Source organism: Vipera berus, assembly GCF_964194415.1.
Source record: "Vipera berus genome assembly, chromosome: 4".
Taxonomy (NCBI): domain Eukaryota; kingdom Metazoa; phylum Chordata; class Lepidosauria; order Squamata; family Viperidae; genus Vipera; species Vipera berus.
In genome coordinates this window covers 37,265,925-37,287,413 of record NC_138206.1, presented here as the reverse complement: position 1 = coordinate 37,287,413, position 21,489 = coordinate 37,265,925, and the positions used below count along the sequence as shown (strand labels likewise).

At 38.0% G+C, this 21,489-nt stretch overlaps 1 protein-coding gene across 3 annotated transcripts; it reads right to left on the bottom strand.

Moving 5' to 3' along the window:
* Positions 1-3,908: 3,908 nt before the first annotated feature.
* Positions 3,909-20,710, bottom strand: PLCXD2 (phosphatidylinositol specific phospholipase C X domain containing 2). 3 transcript variants are annotated; one of them, XM_081326517.1, is made up of 5 exons: positions 20,302-20,710; positions 12,941-13,401; positions 9,253-9,494; positions 5,051-5,187; positions 3,909-4,946 (listed from the first exon to the last, which is right to left on the bottom strand). In XM_081326517.1, exons 1-5 carry the CDS (start codon positions 20,387-20,389, stop codon positions 4,942-4,944), a joined length of 933 nt encoding a protein of 310 aa, XP_081182643.1. In that variant the 5' UTR covers positions 20,390-20,710; the 3' UTR covers positions 3,909-4,941. The 3 variants fall into 3 exon arrangements, with proteins under 3 accessions (XP_081182643.1, XP_081182641.1, XP_081182642.1); XM_081326515.1 differs by having other exon boundaries at positions 3,909-5,187; XM_081326516.1 differs by having other exon boundaries at positions 3,909-5,187; positions 20,231-20,437.
* Positions 20,711-21,489: the final 779 nt, after the last annotated feature.

Genomic DNA, 21,489 nt, shown 5'->3' with positions numbered 1-21,489 from the left:
TTATTACATTTATATACCGCCCTTTCCCGAAGGACTCAGGGCGGTTTACAGGGTAATTAAAAAACCAAAATACAAAAGTTAAAAACAAATTAAAAAAAAATATATATGTGTCCCTGCCTAAATAAAACCCCAGTTAAAATAAAATTAATCCTCAGCCTGGGCCAGAGAGCTCGAAGAGCCATGTCTTCAGGCCCCGGCGGAATGAACGGAGGTCGGGGGCAGTCCTCAGCTCCACTGGCAGCTGGTTCCAAAGGGCAGGCGCCCCCACTGAGAAGGCCCTATCCCTGGGTGTTACCCTCCGGCAATCTCTTACCGGTGGCACCCTGAGAAGACCCTCCCTGTGGGAGCGCACTGGACGAAGGGAACTTGATGCCGGCAGCAGGTGTTCCCTCAGATATCCCGGACCCAAGCCATTTAGGGCTTTATAGGTCATCACCAGCACCTTGAATCTCACCCGAAGGGCAACCGGAAGCCAATGCAGCTCGCGGAGTAGAGATGTTACATGGGAGTATCGGGAAACCCCCATCACAACTCGTGCGGCCGCATTCTGCACCAGCTGAAGCCTCCGAGTGGTCTTCAAGGGCAGCCCCATGTAGAGAGCGTTGCAGTAGTCTAAACGGGAGGTCACGAGCTCATGAGTGACTGTGCGTAGGGCATCTTGGTCCAGATAGGGTCGCAACTGGCGCACCAGGCGAACCTGGGCAAAAGCCCCCCTGGTCACGGCTCCTATATGGTCTTCAAAATTGAGTCGTGAATCCAGGAGGACGCCCAAGTTTTAAACAAAAAGTTAGGGATTAAAATCAAAGTCAAAATCAAAGGTAAGAAATCTGAGTTCGTTTAGATTTCACATAACAGATACACTATTTAAAGAAAATATACATAATATTCTAATGTTTTATTAATTTGCAACCATATTTCTGTCACTTTTATTAATATAAACCAAAATGTCAGTACTGAGATTTAGAGTGAAAAATAGGAACCAAAAAAGAAAAGCTGTTTTTATTCCTATTTATCCTCTTTAATAAACACAAATGTTTCTGAAGATTAGTTCACTGTTTCTTGACCACTGGGAAAATCATACAATATTTAAAAATATGTATAATAAAGATAAGAAAAAAAATAATTCAAAAAATCCGTTACATAAAATTGGCTATTTTACATGGCATAATTATTTGAGAGGCCTGAACTTTAAGTAAGGGAAAAACAACACACTGCTATTAACAGTCACTTCAGGTAAAATAACAGAAATTGCATAACTGAAAAACAGGAATTATGAAGCACTTAGTATAAGAAAGATACAATTGTTGTATTCTACAGATTTCAGAGAAATAAAGTGGAGTAATGAACAGGAAGGCCACCTGAAGAAGACTGATAATGTCTAGCCTCATTGTGTGAATGAGTGAGGTTGACATTCTAAAACACAGTGCAGTATTTACATACTTCCTCAATGGACAGAGTCCAACACTTGTGTTCCCCTGAAATGGTTTGCTGTACAGAAGTATGCAGAGAATACTTAAGGGTTGAGTTTGGACCATGTGTTACATTAGATGAAATTGTGCAGAGTAATTTATAGCCCACCATGTTTATTTATACAAAAATCTGCATATAGCCTACTTCAGACAAGCTAGGCAGTTTACAATAGATAAAAGAAATCCCCATACAAAGAAGAAATCCCATCTATTCCTAACCAAAAACAAATCATATTACCAATACAACAAAAAACATTATCTTAAAAAAATCAATAAAAATATATTTGTTGTGAAAGACAGGTATACTTGCAGCAAGGTTGTGAACAAGTCTACCATGCTGTTATGTGACCTCAGTAATTGTTTTGTTAAAGCAGTTCTTACTATGTAATAACCATAGCATTTTGTGATACGTTCGGATCATAATGGAACTAATCATGCCAAAACTGGCCAAATATCTGTAAATCATGCATAAAGTTCATAAAGGCAAGCACTGAACTTCAAAATAGTTCACAAAAGCAGGTGCAACCCACCAGCTTTCCAGTGCCCTTCCTAAGAAAGTCCTATACTCTACTAGAATCTGAATGTAATGATTTGGAATACACTATAAATAATTAACAGAAAAATAAATTAACAATGGAAAATGCATACAAAATCCTGACAATACTGGCCTGGTTCATCTGCATCCCTTTCCAGGTACAGAATCAACAATTGCCAAAAGAACCTGCTTAATATAGCAGCTTTATTAAATATTAATACTGATTTACTTTGGATTAAATTTTAATCAATACTTAATCATCAATAATGAAATGTCAAGTGATTTTCATAGACAATGCCTTACGGAAATGATTTCATCTCAACATATTATTATAAATATATACCTCAAAGTTTAAAAAAGGAAACTTGTCAGATTCTGAATTAGGCCATGAATAATATAGGTTAGAACAGGGGTGCAACTGTAGTAACTTTATGAACCGTGGACTTCAGATTTCCCGAGCCAGCATGGTCTATCCCTGAATTAGAGTCTAAAGTGGTACCGATTTGGATGAGGATGTTGATGATGCAAACAATTCTGAGCTTTATAGTGAAAAATCTCTCCCCCATGTGATGATAAATGTTCCTTAAAAGAAGCCTTCAATCTTTAAAGTCCTTTTCTGAAACCACTAGAATTCTTAATACCAATGACAAAAACTACCACATATTTTCGTTGTTCTTTTGTGCTAAAACTTCAACTTGAAAGCCAAATCTTAAACTGCTCACAAAAGGAAAACTGTAAAATGCTGTTACCATGATGTAACAGGAAATAATTATTTTATTCAGCTGCCAAACACCAGAAGACTTTAAACCACTTAGGATAGTGCAGGGGTAGGCAACCTTGGCTCTTTTATGACTCGTGGACTTCAACTCCCAGAATTCCTGAGCCAGCACAGTCCACTTGGAAGATGTGTGGACTTCAACTTCAACTTTCCGAATTCCCCAGCCACCACAACATAGCTGGCTGAGGAATTCTGAAAGTCCATACATCTTCAAGTGGCCAAGGCTGAGAAACAATGATTTAGGATATTTCCTGTGGATACCCAATGATTTCCTCTTCAGGTTGTTAACAGTAATAAACATCCTGATCCTGCCTGGGCAAGTCCTTAAAACCTGGCTTTATCCCCAGTCAGTCCCCTGGCAGACTCTTTTCCTTGTTTACTTGATTGTTCTTCTTCTACAGACTTCCTTTCAACTACATATTGTATGTTTTTTATTGTTTTTCATAGTCGTAAATTGCCTAGTGTCCATGCCACCTATGCATTTAATAAATAAATAATGAATAAATAAATAAATGAATAAAAGAAGTTCAAGCCCTGCATAGAACTAAGTAAGTCGGTCTTTTAGGATGACATATAAATACTGCCTTCATTTTCTGTTCATCACTGCAGTGGCTGAAATGGTGCATTTAATAGACAGAATACTCAGAACATCCGATATGCAACTGTGGTTTCTGAAGAACATTTGTTTGTTGGAAACTTGGAAGCAAACTTGTATCAAACCTTTTCTTTAAAAAAACAACATTAAAACATTCAGTGCAAGTTAACAACACAAGCTACTATGAATGTATTATGAGAAATTTCCAAACAGGTACTTAGGAAAATAGCTATAAATTCTCCTCCTACAATCTTTCAATTAAAATAGCACAAAAGTGAAAATAGCACTCCTGGCAAATATTGGAGAGTTGCCATTGATTCTTCTTCTGGCCCAGTCTTGGCACTCAGAACTAGCTGCCTGCCTTTCTTGCATTTCGACTGGTACTACATTAGATTATTTTGCTTATTAAAAGTCAGCATTACAATTTTCTACCATGAGAAATGCTAATATATATATATATGCTATGCTGGAATTCAAAATATATGGTGACTCTGAGAAAAATCCATGATCAAGATACAGACTTGGTGGGTTCCTATTTACAGATTGCCTTCTTTAAAGGCGGCTTAACTGAAGGAGACTAAATTAAAGAACGGTGTAGTACTAAACTTTCAGTGTAGACTATAGTCTCTAGAATATCTATTTTGACATGTTCTACTTAGTTTAGTAGGATTTATTCTCAGGGGAAAAATGCATATGAAACTGCAGCAATAATAACTTTGCAACTTTTATTACTGTGAATTGCCCAGAGTGGATTAAATAGGAAGGCATATTTTGTTTTTTTACAAAAAAATAAACACATAAATATTGTTTTACAATTTGAATATTGCATTAATAAATTCTACAAAATGGCAGATACTTTGTACCTTGGAGTGCCATTTCCAATTTACATTCTTCTGTGCAAATTCCAATATGTTAGAAGTGAATTATGCCAGAATGGGATGAGGGTTAAATGGTATTAGCCTCTGACTTCTCAGAAGTGATTCTAAATCTAGGACTTTAAAAAAATCCACAAAATAGTGTTGCATTTAAAATAATTCCTCTTTGTACCCAGTTAGGGTTCTCCAAAATAATAAATTAAAATGCAAGTTCAAGTAAAAAATGGAGGTCTAAACACATAATTAACTCTAAAAATTCACACACATTACAGTGTTTACCAAAGATCACAGCAAACAATAGAAATGATATTTCCCTAAAGAATGACCGAGGTAGCAGAATACACACAATACAGTAGTAATGAAACAAGTGCAGTGCATATTTTTGCCTGAGGTATCCAGAGAGGTAAAGTGTTGGCTAACCTGATGAATTCAAGTTTATAATTTATTATTATCCTTCGAGCCAGAGTTCCGGGTTTCACGATATGCAGGATGTACATACTCAGCAAGTCCATGAAGAGGCCTCTGCTAATAATTTCCATGTGTTGTAGTGCTGAGCTCCAGTTGGTTAGCCAGCATCACATCCTGTATTTCCACAGAGGCAGGCAGAATGTTCCTATGTGCAGCAGAGAAGGACGTGCTATCCTGCAAGTTTAGATCCATGTATTGAGGTCAACGTAAGCATTTTGTCTTCATACTGTGTCAAACAGAAAAATGGTTGGGAGTGTTGAAATAGAGTAATTGATATAAATTAAATATTCCCAAATGAATCCCCCTGTAAACAATCAGTATTTTTTTTACCTTCTAACAGGAGATTATTTAATCCAATGATGGTAGCTGCAAAGTCTACCTGTTCCACAAAATCCGAAGTAATGATGTTAACTCCCATGATTCCTGGTTTCTGTAGCTTCACCCAGTTCAAAATGAAAGGAAGATTTCTATGAGAAATAAAGGAAAATATTATCTCACCGATATATGAGACACACTTTATGTTATAAATAATAAATTATATACATATATTGTAGATTATGTCATAATAGAAGAGAATATTTGTATCTAGGGTTGAACTGTGGAGTTCTTGGTGCGCCGTGAGCTTGATAGTGTTAGCACTGAAAATGTTACCTAGTTGGGTAATGAAACATCTACAAGAAAATAATCAAGATCAGAGAGCACCAAGGATTCCACTGTAGATAATCTACAATACTTCTTGGAAATAAGAAAGTTGTTTGTATTACATATTACACTTCATCATTTAAAAAAAAAATATCAGCCAAAGCATGCCACATTTGAGGCCCTCATATATTATAGGTCAAAGAGAGGGAAAGAAATTAACAAATGCATTGCAACACCATCTAAATTTTCCATAGATAGGATTTTAGCGGCACATTGTAGATAAACAATAGTATTATTTCTAAAGTTATTTATGAACTTGGAAAATAGCTGAATATTAAAAGCAGACTACATTGTTTATCAACATTATTTTGTGTATTTTTATATTGCATCTAAAATTCTAAAATTGACTTTTTAGTGTTGATATGCCACATAATATCTACATCTTGTTAACAGTATTTAAGCATTCAAAATAAATACTATGAACCTGTGATCTAATTCACACATTATGCCAAGTAATAGTTTAACAATAGGTTAAACTATTTACTACTAGGTTAGACTACGTTATGGTTTAATGAGAGATAAAGGTGCTAGGAAAATATTTAAGCAGGTGATGTAATTTAAGTAAGTTGTTTTCCTGCCTGTTTTTTTAAGTTATTATTTTTGTCCTTCCCTACAATAAAGTGAGAGATGGTGAACACTATAAGTGAATTTTTGTTTTCAAGTGTTTGGATTTGAGAAGCAAATCACTAGAGATACAATTTATATGCGAAGAATGACAAGCCTTTTTAAATTCACTTTTATCCAGAAACCTCTTTCAAGCAAATTAAACATTGCCTAGTTCATTATGTATCTATGTAGCTTGCGCTTACAGTCACATTTTATGTGAGCTATTCATCCTAAAGTAGGAATGAGGTAATACAAGCAAAATAAATCATATTTGATTGTTGTCTACTTTTTGCTGGTTTAATACTTCTGTATCACATAATTTGGAATATTATCTATAGTTGTATTGTTTTTGCTATTAAAATAAAGATACAACACATTTGGTTATTAAAAGAAAGGGAAAGCAATTTAGCACCATCTAGTACCTTATAGCTGTACAGCAATTATTTTTCAAAGAGAAATTGGTAGTTATAACAATGTATCTTTAACTCTGATAGAAATGAAGACAGGTTTGTTTGAGCATCCTATGTAGTGACACTGCTTAGACTATTTTTCTGTCCACTGTCGTTATAGTATGTTACTTGCTATATTACTATAACTGACCAATCTAGTACTGCAATAAATTAAAAGTAATGAGAGATTAAAGTGTTAATAGACTATATTAAGCACTGTAATTGAAGAAAACAGAACCATTAATTTGTCAACATATCTTCAGAATAAAGTTAAGGATTATTTGTTATTTTGGCTTTATACATACAGTAATTGTGCTTCAATAGTGGGTTTTGTTGACTCATACAGCCATTAGCTTAGATCAGGGGTGTCAAACTGCAGGCCCGCGGGCTGGATGCGTCATGAAGAAACCGCACCCACCCCATTGTGGCAATGGGGAAAAAGCTCCGATACGTCACGCGACGTCACATGTCATTGCGAGTTTGACATGTCTGGCCTAGATGTTCTGAAATATAACTCCCTCATTATTTATTAGTCATGCTGATGACCCTGGGGTAGATGGGAACTGGTCCAGAATATCTGGAAGACACCAATTGCTTGTGAACCAGTACTGACTAAGTCTACATATCTTGCTATATCAAAACTAAATAAACCATGTTATAGTTACCAATAACATTTTCATTTTTACAGCCACCTACTATTTTCCTTGAGGGGTGCAGAAGGGGATAATTCTGTCTCTGTTTTCCTTTTCACTTACTGTATCTTGTGGTTATACATTTGTGCAAAAGCTGCAGTCCAATTTACAGCTTCTAATAAATACTGCACATTCAAAGCTATCTTTTTTTTAGTGGGTGAAATCCTGCTGAACTAACTCTCCAATTATCTTAAAAAGTGTCACTAAGTTAAATTATATGTAAGGTTAAATCATCACTGAAAAAGTTCAAGTTTTACACTGTCACCTTTACTTTGAATGAAGAAAAGGCCATTGATGGGAACAATTATTAAATTTAAATTTCTTGTTTTTCCTAGTCTGATCTTCCATCCCACTGAGCTCCATGGATTGAACAAGTAAACAAAAATAGTAAACGAACAAGGCAAGGGTTCCCCCCCCCGAGTAAATTCCCTTTTGTTCATTGGTTCTTGCTGAAGACTCATCTTTTCTTGCTTACTAGTGGGCTCCAATATCTCTTTAAGCAGGGAACATAAGGGAATGGAAGTTTATCTTTTTCTGAACTATCTTCTATGCTGCTCCAGCTACAGAGAAATGGCCAACAAGGAAACAGATTGTATCACTATGTATCACAATGGATCCATAACTGCCAAGATTGTTGAGCAAAATACTAAAAACTCTTCATGCCTAGAGGTTATGCCTGTCTTCTCTTACATTAACGTGCATAAGAGCCAAACCTTAGAAGGACCTGGAAGCTTTATAAGTTTGGCAGCTTCCTTCTCCTTGTTCCTTTCCAGCCTTGGCTGAACAGTAGCGGAAAGAATTTACTTTCTGTTTCTACCTCTGAAAACTTTTTTCAGCCGAGTGTCTGTTTCTCCTTCAAAAGAAAACTGGTGATAAGTTTTAAAATTACCTTTTTAAAATTGGTCTAGTGCGGGGGTAGGCAACCTTGGCTCTTTTATGACTCGTGGACTTCAACTCCCAGAATTCCTGAGCCAGCTGGCTCAGGAATTCTGGGAGTTGAATTCCACGAGTCATAAAAGAGCCAAGGTTGCCTACCCCTGGTCTAGTGTGTCATGTCACTTCAGTTTGAGCCAGAAAGAAGCAGGAAAGACAGAGCCTTATTTTATCCCAGAAGATAATGCCTGCTCGTATTTTATAATAGAAGATCATGTATGAGTTCCAGGTAATCCGAGGACATTTCCTCTGCATGGAAATAAACTGGTTTTGCCACCTCTGTTGCCTTCCATTCATAGTAAAGTACAGAAATCAAAAATTCTTCAGTCACGAAAAAGTTATTCCCAATCTAAAAAGCTACTATTCTATGTATCATTCATTGAATGAGCCCTTATGATGTATGTATGCATTATGAAATCTAAAAAGGATTTTCATCACATCACAATTTTTACCTCTGAAGGATCCTAACGCAAAATCTGCCTGAAGTATTCTTCTGAAAGTTAAGAATGAAAATTGGTCATTTTTCCTCTGTTATTTTTATTGGTTTCTTTTAATTGGTTCTAATGGAAGAGGAAAACAGGTGGAATATTCTCTCTGCCCAGCCCCAATTTGCAGGTATCTCCAGAGGACAGTTCCCAATCTTCTTACTTTCTCTTTTACTGCTTCGGGTATGGAGCGAGATACAAAGTTCTGGTGGTTCTTGCTCTTCTGGAGACCTCAACTACTGAGGCCGTTGGAATGTGTCTTTCATGTTGTCTCTCATGAGACACAATGAGAGAGAACTGGACTGTGTTCTTTGACCTTCTCCTCATTTTGTATATACCTTGTATGGCACGGAATCCCGAGATATCTTCTCCAGGTGAACAAACCACTTTATTTGCTGTTTTTCTATGTAGTCTAAGATTGGTTCTATGCCAATTTTTTTTTTCTCTTACAATCTCATTTCCGATTTTATCTTTTCTGGCCACTTCAGCAGCTTTTCTCAAACATTTCATTTCCGTGGTGACTACATTTCATTTATCAGTACCCAATGACCTTTACAATAATCTCCCAGGAATCAAAGGATTCTACCCTTAATGATTTTACAAGGTGGGCCAGTTTATTTAGTTAATTATTAATAGCTAGATAGAAAACTTCAACAGATATTTACCTGTGAACAAGAGTGTTTTTCAGGCCCCGGCTGAGGTGTCGTGCAACAGTTTTCACTCTTGGTGTGAGAATAGCTTGGGAAACGTGGAAAGATCCATGTTTTGCTCGCTCATTCAGGGTGGTCTCCAAGAACTGCAGTAGTTTATGTACATTAGTTGTGTTTGCCCAGGGAGCTGGCATTTTATTTCCTGTCCACAGAACAGGGTACATTTCACATATAGGATGATGGTAGAAAACAAGAACCTGAAAAAAGAGAGGTAAAAATAAGGCAACCAAAATCTCTTCCTGGGTTAAATTCATTTAGATTGATATCATTCTCTAACCTTGCCTTATAAACAATGGGGAAAGAGTACAACATTATGGAAAAGATTATTGTCTGTGAGACAGCACAGAAATATTAAAAGTAAAATCCGGCCAATATCAGGTCAAGCGCTACTAGATAAACTCTAACTGGTTACTACCACTATCATCTAATGAACGTTCCAAAATTGTGGAAACAATTTGAAGAGCTTTCAATATTTAATAAAACTTGCTATATAATTCTATTATATTTATAACAATGAAAATGATACTGAATTGGATTGCATGAGTTGCCATTCCATTCCATTTTAACAGGGGTCTTCAAACTTCGCCCTTTTATGACTTGTGGACTTCAACTCCCAGAATTCCTCAGCCAGACATGCTGGCTGAGGAATTCTGGGAGTTGAAGTCCACAAGTTGTATTTCCACAAGTCATAAAAGGGTCAAATTTGAAGACCCCTGGAATAATCAGTCAGCACTATCTGCCTTCAAATACTTAATCTACTAACGAACAGAATTAATGATCATCATAGATTAAGGAAAATGAAAAGAAAGAATGTCACCCATTTGTTGAGGTCTTACACAATAGATGGGGTTACATTAAGTATCTCATTATTTGTTCTACTTGTTGCTATTATATTTTACCAATTCTCCTTTTGAATGCACAAGGGGAAAACAATAACATCTCCTATGCCATACTGCATTGTAAAAGCTTTATTTAATTATAGGTTTCCCTCATTTGGGTATCCTTTTGTTCTTTCTCTGGAAGAAAGGCAGTCCCACAACAAATGGCTGGGATAATGTTGAATTATCACCTATAAATGTTTGGTTACGATTATGAATAAATGCATCACATTAATTTGGAAGCATATCCCTCAACTTTCTAGCTTTTGAGGTTTGCCATGTATACCATCTTGCTCTTTTTATTCTCTAAATCTGGTTCTGTTGATTGTTTTATAATATTGCTTTTATTTCTGTTGTGAGCTGCTCAAAGTCATTTATAGTTGGGCAGTATCAAACTGAATAAACAAACTTCTACTGCTAGCATCTATATTCAAATACCGCCACCTGATGGACAGCTTTGGCACCTGCTACTGTTTGATTTATTTTTGAGAGAGCTGAAGAAAGCTATTCACATGGCTAAAGTTGAAAAAGAAATGGCACAGACGACCAAGTCTCTGGAGTTCCCCATTTCTGCAGAATATGTTAATACAGGTGTCATGGAATAAGGATAGCTGCTTCACATAATTGAAATTATGTGAAATTATTAATTGGCGCTAACAAAATGAAATTCAATGGTGAAAAAAGTAAGGTTCTACATTTAGGCAGGAAAAATCAAATGCACAGGTATAGTATCGGTGGTACCTTGCTCAGTAGTAGTAACTGTGAGAGGGATCTCAGAGTCCTAGTGGACAATCACTTTAATATGAGCCAGCAGTGTGCTGCAGCTGCCAAAAAAGCCAGCACAGTGCTAGGCTGCATTAACAGAGAGATAGAATCAAGATCAAGTGAAGTACTAATACTTTACAATGCTTTGGTAAGGCCACACCTGGAATACTGCATCCAGTTTTGGTCACCACGATGTAAAAACGATGTCGAGACTCTAGAAAGAGTACAGAGAAGAGCAACAAAGATGATTGGGGGACTGGAGGCTAAAACATATAGGGAACGGTTGCTGGAAATGGGTATGTGTAGTTTAACGAAGAGAAGGGTGAGGGGTGACATGATAGCAGTGTTCCAATATCTCAGGGCCTGCCACAAAGAAGAGGGAGTCAAGCTATTCTCCAAAGCGCCTGAAGGCAGGACAAGAAGCAACGGATGGAAACTAGTCAAGGAGAGAAGCAACCTAGAACTAAGGAGAAACTTCCTGACAGTTAGAACAATTAACCAGTGGAACAACCTGCCTCCCGAAGTGGTGAATGCTCCAACACTGGAAGTTTTTAAGAAAAGACTGGACAGCCATTTGCCTGAAATGGTATAGGGTTTCCTGCCTGAGCAGGGGGTTGGACTAGATGACCTCCAAGGTTCCTTCCAACTTCTTCTTCTTCTTCTTCTTCTTCTTCTTCTTCTTCTTCTTCTTCTTCTTCTTCTTCTTCTTCTTCTTCTTCTTCTTCTTCTTCTTCTTATTATTATTATTATTATTTTGGAGAAATTCAAGACTCTGATAATCCAGAAGGAAGAGAAAGTGTGGCAGAACTGGGAAAGGCACATAGTTCATAGGAAAGACAACAATATTGTGGTAATGTAGCTTTTATGAAACATGGAAAAACCAGGATTGAAAATGGATCAAATAAAATGGGGCAGAACTGATTGTAAAGGGAGATAAGCAATTATTAAAAGGAGGTCTATGTTTAGCTAGAAAGTACAGAATCAGGAGGGTGGCCTTGAGGGAAATAGGCAAGAACTATTACATAAATAAAGAGGGCTGAAACATTCTTTAAGGCCTAGAAAACATGACAGTATACAGAAGAGACTCAAGCAAGGTTCTCCTTGGTTCTCACTGGGAATTAGGGGTGAGGAGATCAAGCTGGTACGATTTTTTATTATAGCCTATTTCAATAACACTGAACAGCTAGTTTTCGACTTACAGGACTTCATTTAATGATCGTTCAAAGTTACAGTGACACACAAAAAAAGTGATTTATGACCATTTTTCACACTTACAACCATTGCAGCATCCCCATGGTTACATGATCAAAATTCAGATGCTTGGCAACTGGTTCGTATTTAGGACGATAGCCGTGTCCTGGGGTCACCTTTTGTGACCTTCTGACAAGCAAAGTCAATGGGGAAGCCAGATCCACGTAGCAACTGCGTTAGTAACGTAACAACTGCAGTGATTCACTTAACATCTATGGCAAGAAAGGTTGTAAAATGGGGCAAAATTCATTCAACTGTCTCTCTCAGCAACATAAATTTTGGACTCAATTGTGGTCATAAGTCAAGGACTACCTGTGGTCTATTTACTGATCTGATCTATCCCTGTAAGGTTGACATAGAGAAGAATCTTCAATTAGCTTTACCATGATAAATATCATTTTTCATTTTAAGGCTCCAGATTTTTTAAAAATGGTAATACAAGGTGATGGACAGATTCAAGGTAATTTCTATTCAATTAAACATCCACCTGAAAAGGAGTTCAGCTAGAAAGACAAGAAGTCACAGATATTATAGAATGGAAGAAGTGTTACAGAGAGATTCAGTGCTAAGATGCTTAACCCAGGGAGTTTCTAGATCCTTGAAAACTACCATCTGCTCCACTTTCAGATTTCCTTCTTCAAACATATCCTATAACCTCCGAAGATGCATTCCCAAAGGCCCTCTAAAAGTAGTTTGAAGTATAAAAATGTAGATTCAGATCCAATTAAATAGGATAAAAATTCCTTTACCTGCTGTTGCTTTTCCCAAAGATTTTGCAGTGTCACATTTTCTACACATTCTTTTGGGCAGAGTTTTGATCCAAATATTTCTTCAATCTTGCTGATAAGGTACGTATGATGATTGCTATCCATAGCATAGAAATGATTGAAATCCAGGAAAATTACTTCTTTAGGATGATGGGTTAAGAAGCTGTTTATCTCCACAAGTCCATCACACACTGTGGTTCCAAACAAGCCATGTATAAAGTAGATTTCCTCTCCTGCTTCACCTGGTTTGGACGATACACGGAGATCAAAATAGCGTATTCCACTGTCAAGCTGCTCCTTGAATGTCAGATTTTGTGTTACTGACCATTTCTTCATTAGCTTTTTTACCAAAGGAATTTTTGCTAACCGCCGAATTGCTATGGCTTGATCTGGTCCCACAGGAGATCTGTCATCCACCCAGTAGCTGAAGGAGTCATGAGAACCTATATTGAAAAAAGGCAATATATTATTCTTGCAAATCTAACTACCAGCAGTAATTAGAATCATTACATACGTACGTTCACACACAAATCCAAACACATTATTTTAAAAATATACTCTTTGCCTTTCCAAATGGGATTCCTAATTTTATACTATTCCAGTGTGATGCGACAATAAGGTGGAACAAATGTCAGACCAAAGAGGCCAAACAATGGAATATACTGATATTTGAACCACCCAATCTTAGAGTAAATCAAATTTCAGATGTACCTAAAAATAATCTCATAAGAAATCAGATTCAGATTCAGATTTATTAAATTTATATGCCACCCTTCTCCCCAAGGACTCAGGGCGGCTCACAACAATAAAAATTAAAAAACATAAAATACAAAATTTACGAGTATAATAAATAAATGACAATTTAACCCAATAAAAGCCAAATTTAAAACCATAGTCCGTCCAGGCCCGCTTGTTGGAACATTCATGTCTTCAGGTCATGGCGGAAGGACTGAAGATCAGGGGCCATCTGCAGCTCCGGAGGCAGTTCATTCCAGAGGGTTGGTGCACCTACCAAGAAGGCTCTCCCCCTGGGGGTCGCCAGCCGGCATTGCCTAGCCGATGGAACCCTGAGGAGGCCGACTCTGTGGGAGTGAACCGGATGATGGAAGGTTGACAATGGCAGCAGGTGGTCTCGCAAGTACCCCGGGCCTAAGCCATGTAGGGCTTTAAAGGTAATTACCAGCACCTTGAATCGCACCCGGAGGGCAACCGGAAGCCAATGCAGCTCGCGCAGGAGTGGTGTAACATGGGAGTATCGAGATCCCCCCATAAGCACCCACGTGGCCGCATTTTGCACCAGCTGAAGCCTCCAGGTGCACTTCAAGGGCAGCCCCATGTAGAGAGCATTACAGTAATCCAGGTGAGAAGTGACAAGGGCATGGGTGACCGTGCATAGGGCATCTCGGTCCAAAAAGGGGCGCGACTGGCGCACCAGGCGAACCTGTGCAAAGCCCCCCCCCTTACTCCTTCCAGTAATTATAACTCTTTTGGCATGTGTTTCTTATACAGGCAGTCCTCAACTTACAAACATTTGTTTAGTGAATTTTCAAACTTACAATGGCACTGGAAAAAGTGACTTATGACCATCTTTCACACTAACAATCATTGCAGCACCCTGTGGGTTACGTGATCAAAATTTGGACACTTGGCAACTGGTTCATACTTATGACGGTCGCAATGTCCTGGGGTCATGGGATCACCTTTTGCGAACTTCTGACAAGCAAAGTCAATGGGGAAGGCGGATGCACTTAACAATCGTGTTACCAACTTAACATCAGTAATTCACTTAACAACTATGGCAAGAAAGGTCATAAAATGGGTCAAAAATTCACTTAACAACTATCTTGCTCAAAAACAAAAATTTGGGGCTCAGTTGTGGTTGTAAGTTGAGTACTTCTTATACTGAATATTTTGAGCCTCCTTTTACAAATTACTTGCAAAGAAACAGTGTAGTACCATACCAGGAGTAGTGTATTATTACAATGTATACTGTATCACCACAAAGTTGTATTGTATTAGTATCATATTCAAATATATGTAGATTATTTGATTTGCCAGATATGTAAATGAAACTAACAGAAATGCAGTTTTATAGACTGCATTCATTTGGCTAGCAGGGCAAACCTTTAAATCCTAGCAATGACATAATTATGGTTTAATAAATAATATTAAAAATATAATTAAATATGGGATATACTAAGCAATATCAAAGGGGGATAATTAATTTGAAATTTTGTACTTCAATAATTGGTCACTTCTGTTCAAAACAACAAAACAAAACTGGATGAAGACAGACAAGTGCTACAAGACTCTTGGGTAGCATATACATTTAAATAATAATAATCCTTGGGAAGGATTTAATAGATGACTAAATATGCCAAATCCAGTCTAAATAACTGGCTGACTGTGCAGCCACCTTGCTGTAGGACAATCCACATAGATTCTGCCTCACTAACCTTTTGGGAGATTTTTAAATATTTGTACAGGCATCTAAATGGGGGCCGTCTTATCAACACCATTTACCAGGATTTTCGAAAGACATTTGACAACATTCCTCATCAAAAGTTCTTGAGATAAAAGGATCAGTAGTTATAAGAGGATTGGTTCTTTGATGGGATGTTAGCTACAAGGAAAAGAAATTAATGGATAATTTTTTCAAAGAAAAGAAGTAAGAACTGAAGTTTGTCAATGGGTTGTGTTGATGCTGATTTTTTCTAAACATGTACATAAACTTAAAGAAATGATCCAATGTCTAGAATCAGCTTATTGGTCTTTTTGAACAACAAAAATTAACAGATTTAAGAAGCCTTAAAAATATTTATTTCAGTAATGAGTGTAGTGGAAGAGGTTTTTTATAGCATAATCTGTATTCAAAATGTACTGTTTCAGACATTTTGTGTGTAGGGTATTTTGAGCACAAGGTTGAGAATTTAAATTTTGAAACAGCTCTCTGACCTCAGAACGCTTTCAGGATGACTGAAACTGCCTATTTGGAACGTGACATGAATGTTTCACTCTTGAAAAAAAATGTTTTGAAGATGAAATGGAACTTCATTTTGCCGGGACCTAAAAACTTGGCTCTTTGAGCTGTCTGGGCTAGACTGAGGGGTTTTTAATTGGGTTTCAAAGTTTTAACTTTTGGGCTTAAATTTAATTATTTGTTTCAAATTTATTTTAACTTTTGTACTGTATGGTTTTAATTGCCCTGTAAACCGCCCTGAGTCCTATGGGAATAGGGCGGTATATAAGTCAAATAAATAATAAATAAATAAACTGCACACACAAAATAATTCTAATCTGAAATATTCTGCATACAACTGATTAGGGCCACTGGTGGCATACCCTTGTGTAAAAGTCCACTTACTGCTTATCCTCAACCATTTTTAGTATTTAAAATATTGTATCTCTTTCTATATGACTGTGGCATGCAGTTTTTGAGGATTTTTTTAAAAAGTTGCAAGTGTTGCCCTGCTTCATGTGGAAATCTTGTGCAGTGCACAATGTGCACACCAGATGGCCCTGTCATGGGTAATAACTATCAACTCTATCATAACTATGGAAAAAAATCGTATTTTTTAAAAAAACGTGCTTAAGTACACATTTCCCTGGAAACTGAAATTTATGGGACCTCTAATATATTTTACAAGTATCAAACCACAATATTTCCCAATTAATCAGTCAATCAAACCAAAATATGACCTTTCACTTTTATTTACCTTCAGTTAGTTATTGATATTCTGTAATTTGGGGTGCTGGAGAAGCCAATTGTCACAATATTTCAACTTTTTCATTGTATAAACATTGCTCAAAGAAGTATCTATGAGCAAGCAAATCATAGGTAAGTATCAAATAGCAAGCCATTAACGGTTGATAGATATCTTCCACATGTACTATGATACATTCTTAACATTCATAGAAATTAATATGCAGCTTAGTCACATTCAATTATATAAGAACATTATGTGCTAACATATTTTCATATACATCATAGGCAAGATAAATTACAGCACATCAAGTAAATTATAATGTACTCAAAACAGAAATAAATCTTCCTGATGTAATATTAAGGGTTCATAGTGTGCAGTACTTCTTGAACACATATAGAATTACACATATATAATTAGTATAGTACCTTTACTAGAAAAAAAGTAAAAAGAGACAGAAATAGTGGATACCATCAACCTTCCTTTAGAACAGGAAGAACAACCAATAAGAAGTATTGTTCCTAAATAAAGGAATAAAAGAGTACATGGAGAATACGGGGTGGAAAGAAATGTATTAATTTTTATTTATAGTCTATGCATGCTTTTTACTGTTGGGATTTACTAATAAAATAAATTTTTTAAAGAGGTACTGCTTATTTGAAATATTATTTATTCATACCACTGGCTTATTTTGAATCTTTTACATTATAGAAAAATGAAAATGTTATTTGATATTTGAGATACTGTAGACAGACAAATCATTGTTTTAAAAGCCAAGTGCTGGGATTTGCCAATAGCTTTTAAAAAAGATTCTAGTGTCCTATCAATTTCATCCCTTTGATGGCTTGAACATTAAGAATGTAGAAGCTATGATATCTTGTCCTATTAAAATGCATTTAAGTCAAGTATTTAAATACTGTTCTTGCTCTTCTGGTACTGATTAAATTTAAGTAGATGCTTATAGGAATGAAACAGAAGGGTGCATTCTAATTGGCTTATTCTATATTCAGTCTCTTAATGCTTGTTTCATCTGCTACATCCATGTGCAGCTTTCTCTAACAGCAGTCTGAATGACTTTACAGCGACATGAACTAGACATAAAATCCTTGTAATAAATCCTTGTGATAAATATTTTTTCTCACAATTCTGCAGGAAAAGTAGCTTTACATTTCATTTCAAATGAGAAGGTTTCGGGACAAAAAAGTAATTGGATTTAAATCTGGAAAAATTGATATGTGAATTAAAAGTAACCTTTTCATTCTCTCTTCATTCTCTATAATGTAGATTTTCTATATGGTAGTGACAGTGCAGATTACTTTTAATATGATACACTCTCTAGCCCCATTTGCTTGTCAAAAACATTTGAAATGGGATTTTTGAGCAACATTCAACAAAGCGTTTGTATTGGTTACTGTTATGATTCACCAGCACATTTCCTCATTTATATCTTTAGCAGTAGGTTCTGCTAACGTTCTCTTTGTTAATTGCAAATAAAACACAAATCAAAGCTCACCGTGTGCCAGCTATGGATTTTTCAGTTGTTAAAGGTGACTAGATTTAAAGAAGAACAAATGATTCATTTAATCTGGTATTCTGGGATTAGTTGAAGTCAACTATGGTTATTGCTAAGTAAAGGCCAATCCTCTTAAAAAGCTTACATTTGCAATTATATGTTCTCAATCTAATATACATATGGGGATGTTGTTTGAGCCATGCCAATGATCAGCTTTTATGAAAAAAGATAAAAGTGTTACTGAATACTTTATCATGAATAAATATTTTTCCTTAGAGCACTATTAAGCCACATGTATTTATTTTAAGAAGTAGAAAAGGTATTCTCCATGTTTAATATCATCTATACGTAACTGAATATGCAGATACAGAAAAACTTGATCTAACAGATCCTCAATTAGCAGACTTTGGAAGCAATGGACAAAGTTTTTGTACAAACAGGCCTCTGAAATAACAGATATCTCTTTCTTGATGTTCTTTTGGATACAGCAAATAAATAAATAAATCTACCCCGATATTAGGGACGTGGTGGCTCAGTGGGTTAGGATGCTGAGCTTGTCGATCAGAAGATCGGCAGTTCTGGGGGTCGAATCCCGAGTGCCGCGTAGCAGAGTGAGCGCCTGTTACTTGTCCCAGCTTCTGCCAACCTAGCAGTTTGAAAGCATGTAAAAATGGAAGTAGAAAAATAGGGACCACTACGGTGGGAAGGTAACAGCGTTCCGTGCGCCTTTGGCGTCTAGTCATGCCGGCCACATGACCACGGAGACGTCCTCGGACAAACGCTGGCTCTTCAGCTTTGAAAAGGAGATGAGCACTGGCCCCTAGAGTCGAAACGACTAGCACACATGTGCGGGGGAACCTTTACCTTACCCCAATATTATTTGTAGTCCAATGAGAAAGCAATGCTCATTGTTTCAAACAGATATTTGTTCCAGACTGGCAATCTCTGATAATTTTTTGGGCTGATCTTTTAGCTGCTTTCTAACTTTGGGAAAATTAAATATAATCTTTACTGATTTTTCAACCAGACCTATTTATTTAGATTCTGCCTTTATTATTTTTGCAAATAACTCACGGCAGCGAACATATCCAACATGCTTTCCTGCCCGTTTCCCCCAACAACTCTTTAAGATGAATTGGGCTGAGAGTCAGTGACTGGACCAAGGTCACCCATCTGGCTTTCATGCCTAAAGGCAGGAGTTGAACTCACGGTTTCCTGCTTTCTAGCCTGGTGCCTTAGCCACTAGACCAAACTGGCTTTAATTTAAACCACGTATGTTCAAATGTTCTTTTCACCAAATTTAGGCTTAACGTTATTCTGGTTGTAGCCAAATTTCTGGCTGCTTCATTTCGATGCCGGAGAAAACTATTTCCTGAATGATTTTGTTTTCTTCTTTCTTTGCTATTATGTTTGCTCTTGGGGTTCTTTGGCTGTAATAAACCTTTCACTGGTACACCTAACAAAATGTATCAAATTCTTATTCTGGGGGAAAGCCTCTGAAATCCCCCACCTGTGTTCTGTAAACCTTAATAATATATAAAATGCATATACTTATTTTATCAAGGAAGGAAACAGTTATAAAAATGTTTTAACTACTCCATTCCAAAGATATCCATTTTGATAGCTGTTTGTTTTTTTTAATCACAAATGACAAATAATTAAATAATTTTCCAATTATTTATGTATTTTTCCTTAAGGGCAAAACTGCCCAAATTCAAGATAATCAACTAGGTCTTCAATCTACCCAACAACCCATCTTAACTTCTGGATCTCAATCAGATCAATGGCACCTGCATTCCAATACCGTAATTATCATAAGCATTCCCGCCCTCCCCTCCAGATGTTTTAAATTATAACTCCCGGAGTTCCTGATTCTTTAACTCGCTTGGCCTTCTTCCTCAATCTGTCGTCCTCCAGATGTAACAAAACTCCGGTTCCCACAGGCCCTGTCCATCACGGATATCGCAGGTCAGCACATCTGGAGGGTGTTCTCGTGAGGGGAGGTGCCCTTGGCTAAACATTTTTTTTGCCAGAAACTGCCCAAGCATATTTCACCTTTCCGTGATGCAGGCCAGAGATGCAACCAGGACGCCCAGGCAGGCAAGGTCGGTTCGCTCGCCATTTACCTGGTATGGCCAGGGTGGAAAGCGGCAGGGCGCCGAGGACGGGCGGCAGGGAGCCCATCCAGTCTGCGTTGCTGCGTTGGGTTGCCATTCCTCGCCTTCAGCTCCGGCTTCGGCAACGCGGCTGGTTGCGCTGATGCGCCCGAACGGCTGCTTCTCCCGTCCTCCTAGTTGCAGCGCATTGGAGTAAGCGCCGGCAGAGGCTGCTCTTCGGTCACCCGCCGGGAAACTTGCCAAACCGGGAGAGCGACTACCGCGCCCACGCCCCGCCTGGGACGCCGCGCCTGCCTGCCTCTTAAAGTGCCCACCCTGCATCCCTCTGGCCAAGGCAAAGGCGGCTGATGAGGACACCGACCTCGCTCCACGGGCGGCGGGAAGAGCTGCCAGGTCTGGGGACTCCTCCTCCTCCTTCCCCCCCCCTCCTCCCGCCGCCCTCTTGCCTCACGATCTGCGCGCAGCTCCGATCCCGGCCGCCGGGATTGATCGACAGCGCCACCAGGCGGCTGTTCAGCCGTGGCGTCACTGCTTTCGTGACTGCCCTGGCGGACGGCGATTTGGCCTGACGGGGCTGCTGAGCCGACTTGAGCTGTTAAAAGTATCTGCTTGTTTCTTCCGGAAACTCTTGAAGAATTTTGGTTTTTGTGCGATACACTTTGAAGGCGGAGAATCGTCCAGAAATGACGAAATAGCCGCCCCGGTCAATTAATTATAGGTTCCTGGCCTAAACGCGATTGTTGATTGGTTCATCGGACCATAATTTTCTAAAAAAAAACAAAACAACCATCGTTAAAAATCAAAACCAGTATATGGAGCCACGTCCACACTGGCATTGTCTGACACACACACACACACACACACCGATCCTTCCAAAGCAGTTTGAAGTTGGCCCGCGATCGTGCTCTCCGTTAGCCTTTAAAATCCTGGAGCTGCAGAGAATGAGAGAAAACGGTCTGTGCTCTTTCCCCAGCTGACCAGAAGGAAGTTCAAATAAACTGCAGAATTGACTTCTCCCCAACCTTCTCCGTCTAGGTCAGGGGTAGGCAACCTCGGCTCTTTTATGACTCATGGACTTCAACTCCCAGAATTCCTGAGTCAGCATAGCTGACTCAGGAATTCTGGGAGTTGAAGTCCATGAGTCATAAAAGAGCCGAGGTTGCCTACCCCTGGTCTAGGTCACTCGTGGGGGAAAGG

Excerpts from the sequence above, each read along its gene's own strand:
- PLCXD2 (XM_081326515.1), bottom strand. The coding sequence starts at position 20,389 with ATGGCAACCCAACGCAGCAACGCAGACTGGATGGGCTCCCTGCCGCCC. Across the intron at positions 13,402-20,301 it reads TTCCACCCTGGCCATACCAG|GTTCTCATGACTCCTTCAGC; the intron begins GTAAATGGCGAG and ends TTTTCAATATAG. Across the intron at positions 5,188-9,252 it reads AAAAACACTCTTGTTCACAG|AAATCTTCCTTTCATTTTGA; the intron begins GTAAATATCTGT and ends TATTTCTCATAG.